We start from the raw sequence: 8,420 nt of genomic DNA, 5'->3' as shown, positions 1-8,420 counted from the left end.
ATTCAAATTCTCTAATTAGTAAAAAAAGGAAAAGTTTGTATTGCTCATGTCTTAAGGTATTAAAATCAATTTCGACCTGTTCCATTATCCTCTTTGAGCTGAATAGGGTCTATCATCATTTTTCTTCGCAACATTAGCAAAATGATTAGCAAACTCATTTGCCACTAACTGGGGATCTGCTACCTCGCAACCATTCACCACCTTGATAACTGGAGGTTGTTGAACAAGGAGTAAACTTGCCTGCTATTTTTTTTCTAACTCTCCTTCCAAACTAGAGCAGAGGAGTTTTCGAATTTAGTGAAGATATGAATACCGTCCAAGATTCTTTTCGTGCTTTGTTTTTGATTTCCATTGCGAAAATGAGCTCTCGCTTTTCGAAATTCTACACGATAATACTCACATTTTTCGTCTGCGGTATCTGGTGAAGGCAAGATCTCATATTTCTATGAGTTTCCTGGGATTTACGTGTCCACCAGGGGACTGGTCGGCGGACCAAATTTGCCCGAGTCCTAGGTATAGTTGAAGACCAGCTGAGAACATCATTGTATTCAAAAAGTCAAGAGCGTTATCTACACCAGGGAAAGTCATCAGCAGAGTCATCTATTGAGCTGCGCTCCTGGAATGTTGACCGATCAGCTTTACCAGCTAGTCACAGAGAGATATCCTCAGTAGAGCCACAGATCAGATTATCAGTGAGAGATCAGCAGCTGCAGAGATCATCCGAGAAAGATAAGAGGAAAAAGGGAACCGACGAAGGATCAGAAGAAGAGTTGGTTGGATACTGGTCTAGTCGTCTTCAGGAGTGGACGACCGTGGTTTATCTCGACGTTGAGCAGACTTCTGAGAAGAAAATGTCCTGCTAGAGGTTTTGGGAGCCTTTCCTGCCTACATGTAGACTATTTTCTGCAATACGGAGTCCAAGAGACGTCTGCAATCACCGTTTTTCCTTTTGTGAAGCCATCGCTACGAATTGACTGGAAGTATTTGAATTGACTGATCACTGTTCCCCCAGTTTCATGCAGTGTAAGATTCTATCTTTTTATGTAAATAGGAGAGGAGATACCATTCTGCATTTTACCTATGTTAGTAAGCTTGTAATAACCTTTGTTGCGTTAGTGTTTCTTTCTATATTCGTATCCCCAGTTTCAACTGTTGACGTTGAAATATTTTTTATTTATTTCATATCGAACCTGAAGCGACCTCTCTCAGAGGCCATAACACACAATCCTTTTTGGGGAAACTTTCTCCCTTTTTATATAGGCCTATGCTTTCGTTATTCAGCCTACGCAACCAGTTTCATCAGTGAGAATGTGTTAAAAATAATCATAAAATAAGTCTGTAATTTCTTATATTCCTCATCAAATTCTTTAATTAACCGTGACAGTGTAACTCTGTTACAAAAATTAGATATTCTAAAACCAAATTTGTATTAGGTATCACAAGTTAACATAAACTATACCTTGTAGCGCTATGCCTATTGTTTGGTGGCGTCCATTACCCACACATAATGGCAAATGCGAAACTGGAGGAATCAATGGTTCATTTTCATTATTTAAGAGTACGTAATTGATTCTTATTGGTAAATGAGAGTCAATATAATGAATAAATAACAATAAGGGCGATACAAAGGACGAGCATTTAAACTAGGAAGGAACATTACTAAGTTAGGAGAGAGAAAGAATGTCTTAAGGAAGCATATGATGTATATATATATATATATATATATATATATATATATACTATATATATATATAATATATATATATATATATATATTTATGTGTGTGTGTGTCAAGATATACTAACTAGGCTTTCGATTAAGAAAGTGAAGCATGACTGTTAGCTTTTTAAAATTTAATTCTGAGCTGCTGGCTATATTGAATAAAAATGGTTTATTTTGGTATATATGGATACTATCTCTCTTATACACACACACCCACGCTTAGTACACAAACGAGATATATATATCATATATATATATATATATATATATATATATATATATATATATATATATATAATATAAAACCTTAAATGTTGCAAGCATTTCTCTGAAGCATTTAAAAAAAACCATCGCCAACGTTAAGGGTCGAGAAATGAATAAACTTGAGACTGAAAACTGAAAAAACATTATAATGTTTTTTTTTTTTTTTTTTTTTTTTTTTTTAGCAGCGCGACGGATGGCTGCGGTTCAGTGAACTAAACGGAGGGGCGGAAAACGGAAAGGAACGAGATGATTGGGGTCAAAGAGAGAGAGAGAGAGAGAGAGAGAGAGAGAGAGAGGCAGGATAGGATAAAAATGCAAAGACGAGATCCTACGTGTTTGTACCACTGAGAGGAACTATAGATGGACATCCTTCAGAAATAAATAAATAGATGAATGAACGAATAATAAAGAAGTTAATAAAACATATATATAATAATAACTGCAAGAATTTTTATAAACGAGTGAATTACATTTACAATTTTTATTCAGAAGCAGAAAGAAATATATTAGTTAATAAATAAATCAATAATAAATGAGTAACTAAGTTAATACATAATTAATTAACTAATAAATGAAAAAATATTATAGTATATAATCAATAAATTACTATAAAAATAAACACGTAAATTACATTCACAATTTTTTATTCAGAACGAAATAAATAAATTACTTAATAAGCAAATGAATAATAAATAAGTATATAACTAAGTTAATCTATTAGTTAATTAATTAATTAATGAAAAAGTATTATGATATATAATTAATAAATTACTATAAAAATTTTATGAATGCGCCAATTACAGTCACAATTTTTATTTAGAAACAGAATATATTAGTTGTTAATAAATAAATCAATAATAAATAAGTAACTAAGTTAAGTGATACATAAATTAATTAATTAATATATGAAAAAAAAGATAATATGACCACTTGAACCATCTTCACAATTTAAGAATTTATGACGAATTTTTCCGTTTATATTTTTCCACTGACCTATTTCTCTTCAGCCCAACGAACGATCCTTAAAAAAAAACAAAAAAATAAAAAACGATCCTCACGTGTTTCCACAAGACCTTTGCAACATGCCATTAATCTCCTTTCTATCTTCTCTCTCTCTCTCTCTCTCTCTCTCTCTAGGGAATTCTCCTCCGTCCACTCCTATTCCGAGCATATCAAAAGGAATCCTTCTTCACAAAAGACACCAATCTGAACTACCAACGAGGTCCTGTGTTTTTTGGGAAAGCGACCTGCTTTGCTCTGCCAGGCTCCCCTCCATCCCCTCCCCCAGCAACCCCTGTGTGTGTCCCCCTGGACGGTGTAGCTCTCCTTTCAGAAACCCCCACCCCAGGAACCACTCGAAAAGTCTGAATCTCTCTCTCTCCTCTCTCTCGTTCTATTTTGGTCTTACACGGTCTTTGAGTCAAACGGAGTATAAAACTCAGTTCACAGGGAGCGCGCTCATGGCAAGAAAGTTTTGTTGTATGTGTGTATATATATATATATATATATATATATATATATATATGATATATATATATATATATGATATATATATGTATGTGTTGGCAACCCTCATAAGTGGGCGATTGCATGGGTGAGGTTCATTCTATACACTTTAAACCTTAAAAATTTCGGCATAATATTCTGCGAAAAGCATCTTTTTCAGAAAATCCACGTCCAATGAAGCCTTTGACTCTTGCTTTGCCAGCTTTTCCCATTTCCGTACGTCTCTGGTATTCTGGGCATCATATCTTCTTCGGATTACAGTGAAAGTAGACAGATGTTTTGGAAATCTCCATCTCAGTAGGAAGAGAAGAGCATAGGTTAAGAGACACCACATTTTATTTGCGACGCGTTTCGTTGTTTCTTCATAACAACATTTTCAAACCTAAAATAGACATTACAGTATTTTAATAGTAGTTAAAAGATTATGTAATTATTGGCTGACAAAGCTGAGTAAAAGTAATAACAGTAAGGTAGTGATTAAAATCTTTTAAAATAAACTGCAAACAGCATACTAAAAAAAAAAAAATATAAGCTCTTAAAATAAAATCACACAACAGTATGCTAAAAACAAAATGGTGGGAAAGATAGAGACGGAGAGTTTACACTACAAATGAATGACCCGAATGATTTATATTAAAAGCAAGGGATAAGAATGAATTGTCAAGGTTAACGTCTGGTTTTGCCCTAAAAATATTTCTATCGACTACGAGATTATCAATGATGACTCTTCTCTAAAGTACCAAACACACTAAAATTTTCCAATCTTCTACCTGTCTTACATTCCTCTATGTGCTGTAAAACCGGTGATCTGGTTGGCTTGGCCAGCAAGCAACCAGTACGAAGAGAAATGCCATAATGTTCGGAAGATCTTGTCCGGACCGACCGTTTTGACTGGCCAACATGGGTGGCGCTACAGGCGTCACACTTGTAAATATAAGTGATGCCAGACAAAAGGTCATAAGGCAGTTTATCCTTATGGTTTAATAACGCTTGGATAGTATGGTTGTTGGTAATTATTAACTTGGGGTTAATGTGGGAAAAGCTATACTTAAACATATTTCTTAGTTCTCTTGTAACGTATTTAGAACAAGGATCACTTATATTTGGAAATTTAAAATACATAGTTAGTTTATCAACCCTTGGCATATCTATTTTGCTATTTATACTATGAGAAATGTTTAGGAACTTTTTTATTTCTTTATATATTATGTTATTGGGATAGCCATTAATTTTGAAAAAGTTTAAACAGAAACTTTATTTCTGAGCCAAATGCCTGCAGGAGCTGCAGAGAGAATATGTTCTATGTATTAAAGTCTTAATGTTATTTTTTTATTTTAAAGTTAAAGAAAGTAGCACTTTGGAAATTAATTCCAAGAGCGGTAAAAGTAGACTTTTCTAAAAATGCTAAAACTTAAGAGTGACTTATTGTTTGCGGTAGTTTATGTAATGCTTACATCTAAAAAGTTAAGAATATTATTTCTTCATGTTCCACGGTAAACTGATACATGGGTGTTTACTATTCAAGTAATCATGGAGAGAGAGCAAAAGAGAAAAAAAATATAAAATAAAAGTAAAAAGTACGAAGGTCCCAAAACGGATATTCTATGCAAAAAAAAAAAAAGTATCGAAAATGGAATGAAAAAGTACAAAAAATATACAAGTCTGAGAATGGTTATTCAAAGTACCAACAAAAAAGATTATTATTATTATTATTATTATTATTATTATTATTATTATTATTATTCAGAAGATGGAACCTATTCACATGGAACATTCCCACCAAAGGGGCCACTGACTTGAAATTCAACCTTCCAAAGAGAATATTAAGGCGTTCATTCGAAAGCAAAAAAAGTAAGAAAATTAAAGTAAGAAAAGTAAAAAAGTAAGAAAAGCAAAAATAAGGAAAGTGAAAATAGGAGAAAAAAAAAGAGCGTAGAAAATAAAAGGGAAAAATTGTCTAAACGGACCGAGTCTTCAAAACCAATAAACATCGTACCAGTTTCTATTTCCGGAGTTTCCTGCATTTTACGTCTTCCTTAATGGATCAGCTGTAACAACCCCCCCTCCCCCGTTATTCCCAGACCCCAAGGTGGGGTGGCTTGGGTTAGGGGGGGGGGGGGGGTGGGGGGGGGGGGGGCGATTCCCACGCAGCGTTTTATAACTACCAGAAAGAAAGGAATCTCCTCGATTCGGCAGTGTTCTAGGAAAATATTTTAACGAAGGGGACCAGAATTTATGTGCTACGTTGAACGAACAAACTTAAACTACAGACAAGCTGCTTTTTTTTTTTTTATGTTGGAATTAAATGTGATTACTCCAGGTAATGTTCTTGTTTACCTCATAAGAGCAGGCTTCAATCGTGGATAGGCTCACAGTCCTTATAGATTTGGTAAAAGTTTTAGGTCTGTTACCCACGTAGAGGATGAAATTGGATTTAATTGCTTAAAGTAATCCACTGGTGGTTTTGTTTACATCTTTCGAGCAGGTTTCAATTGATAATAGGTTCGTGATCCTTGCAAATTTGATAAAGATTTTAGGCCTGTTATCCCTCATATTTGGTAAAAGTTTTAGGCCTGTTACCCCCACCCGTAGAGGATTAAAATTGCATTTAATTGCTTTCATTAATCCCATGGCGGTTTTGTTTACATATTACGAGCAGGTTTCAATTGATTATAGGTTCGTAACCCTCGTAGACTTGGTAAAAGTCTGAAGCCTGTTACTACTCTAGGACTGAAATGAAACTAATTGTTTCAAGTAATTCATCGATGGGTTTTGTTTACATCTTACGACCAGGTTTCAGTTGTGGATATCTAACCCTATAGATAAGTAAAAATTTTAGGCCTGTTGCCCTTTATGGCTGAAATCATCGAGATGAGATTACTGTTGACAGTATTGTAAATTTTCCTGTATTAATCCGAAAAAGCTTTGTGCAAAATATATGTTCTGCAGAGTAAGAAATATTAGGGAAAAACGGATTTATTGCTATTATTATTCAATGTAAAACCCTTATTCATATGAAACGAGCCCAAAAGGGGTATACCAGAACCATTGACTCGAATTTCAAGATTCCCAAGAAAATGGTGCTAATTTGAAAGAAGTAACAGAAGTTAATGAGAAACAGAAAGAAGAGACCAGCTATTAAAACAAATATAAATTAACAGATTAATAGACAAATAGATAAAACATTTGAATAGTTAAATCGTAAGAATATACCTGTAAGTAAGATTTAACGATGCAGGACACCATGAATCATAAAAATCGGAAATGTCAAGTAGTCAGCGCAGAACTCAGATTAGACTTGAGCAATACGTGCAGTGCATTAAGTGTTGACAAAGTTTTCTTTTTAATTCAAAAAAATAGAAAAATGTTTTCCAACGTAAATGCTGCTGATGCTGCTGGTGACGGACGAAATGAATAGTGAGCAAGACGTGCAGTGCATTAAGTATTGACAAAGTTTTCTTTTTAATTTAAAAAATAAAAATGTTTTTCTAACGTAAATGCTGATGTTGCTGCTGGTGACGGACGTAATGAATAGAGCAAATTGACTCCTCACCCGAGGGGAGATTTCCCGGCAGAGAATGACTAATCATAAAAAGTTATTTAGGTCATTGGGAAACATCATTGGGTCAGATCCTTTTTTTTATTTTTTTTATTTTATTTTTTTATTTTAACCTATTGACCTAATTCATTGGGAACACTACTGGCTCAGATTCCCATTTTTTTTTTTTTTGCCCTAAAAAAACTTCCTTTCGTCCTGAAAAATCAAGGAAGGGAGGGAGATGGGAAGGAAGGGAGAAGGAAGGGAGAAGGAAGGGAAGAAGGAAGGAGGGGGAGGTGGAGGTGAGGAAAAGAAAAGGGTGGGCAGGGCGTAAGGGGAGGTGGATGGAAAGGAAGGGGTGGGGGGGGGGAGGGGGAGGGGGAAGGAAAATAATTTCTGTCCCAATGGAGCATTACATCACTTCCTTTCTATCAAAAACTATCTTTGTTTCTCAGATTTATGTACAAACCGAAGGAGATCTCAGATCGAAAATCCCACCCCCGACTAATTCTGGCCCACCCTTTCCCTTCCCTTCCCCCTCCCTCCGCTCCTTCCCTCCCCTCCCAAAACTCCCCTCTCTCAAACCTGGGAAATTGAAAAAAAAAAAAATAAAAAAAATCTCCTCTTGTATTTCTAGATGATTTGGTTGGGATATTTAAAATGAAAAAACCCCTTCCTATTTCTGCCCCCTCTGCTTTTTACCCTTGTTCACTCCTATTTCCCCCCCTCACCACCCAACCCTCCCCCTCCCCCTCCCTCAGATGATTTTTGGCTCCTGGGGACCTGGTCCTCAAATCCAATTGCCCCCCGAAATCGCGAGTCGTAACTCGGCTCTCTCTAACTCGGCCTCTCCCTCACAAATCATCCTTAACGGGTCTGTTTTGCTCAAATTCATAGAGACAGACTTATAACACGTTCCCCCAAAGGGATGTTGGGGGGGGGGGGGGGTATGTGAGGGGCTCCCCTTGGATCGAGTCGTGAAAGTTCGTTCGTACGTCCGGGTGTGTTATTATTATTATTTTTTTCACTTGGGAATCTTCTGCCAAGTTTTGGCCGAATTTCGGTAATTTCTCTCTCTCTCTCTCTCTCTCTCTCTCTCTCTCTCTCTCTCTCTCTCTCTCTCTCTCTCTCTCTCTAGAGACCTTGTACGAATACAGTTGTGTTGTTAGAATCCCCTCCCTCTCTCTCTTTCTCTCACACATTTTACGACAATAATGTTTTCTTTATACTATATAATACACTCTCTCTCTCTCTCTCTCTCTCTCTCTCTCTCTCTCTCTCAATACACACACACACACACACACACATTTTATGACTATAAGGTTTTCATTACATATATTACCAGTCTCTCTCTCTCTCTCTCTCACATACATTTTACGACTACAAGGT

At 35.8% G+C, this 8,420-nt stretch overlaps 1 protein-coding gene across 1 annotated transcript in view; it reads left to right on the top strand.

Annotated features, from left to right (window-relative positions):
* The window catches only part of LOC135210679 (tol-Pal system protein TolA-like), a 43,748-nt gene that overhangs the window by 24,803 nt on the left and 10,525 nt on the right, over positions 1-8,420 (top strand). Inside the window, exon 2 of the mRNA XM_064243455.1 lies at positions 477-773. Within this exon, the coding sequence (XP_064099525.1) occupies positions 477-773 (297 nt within the window). The remainder of the gene's footprint in view (positions 1-476; positions 774-8,420) is intronic.

The sequence above is a fragment of the Macrobrachium nipponense genome, chromosome 4 (genome assembly GCF_015104395.2).
Source record: "Macrobrachium nipponense isolate FS-2020 chromosome 4, ASM1510439v2, whole genome shotgun sequence".
NCBI lineage: Eukaryota > Metazoa > Arthropoda > Malacostraca > Decapoda > Palaemonidae > Macrobrachium > Macrobrachium nipponense.
This window is presented reverse-complemented; position numbering and strand designations above follow the sequence as displayed.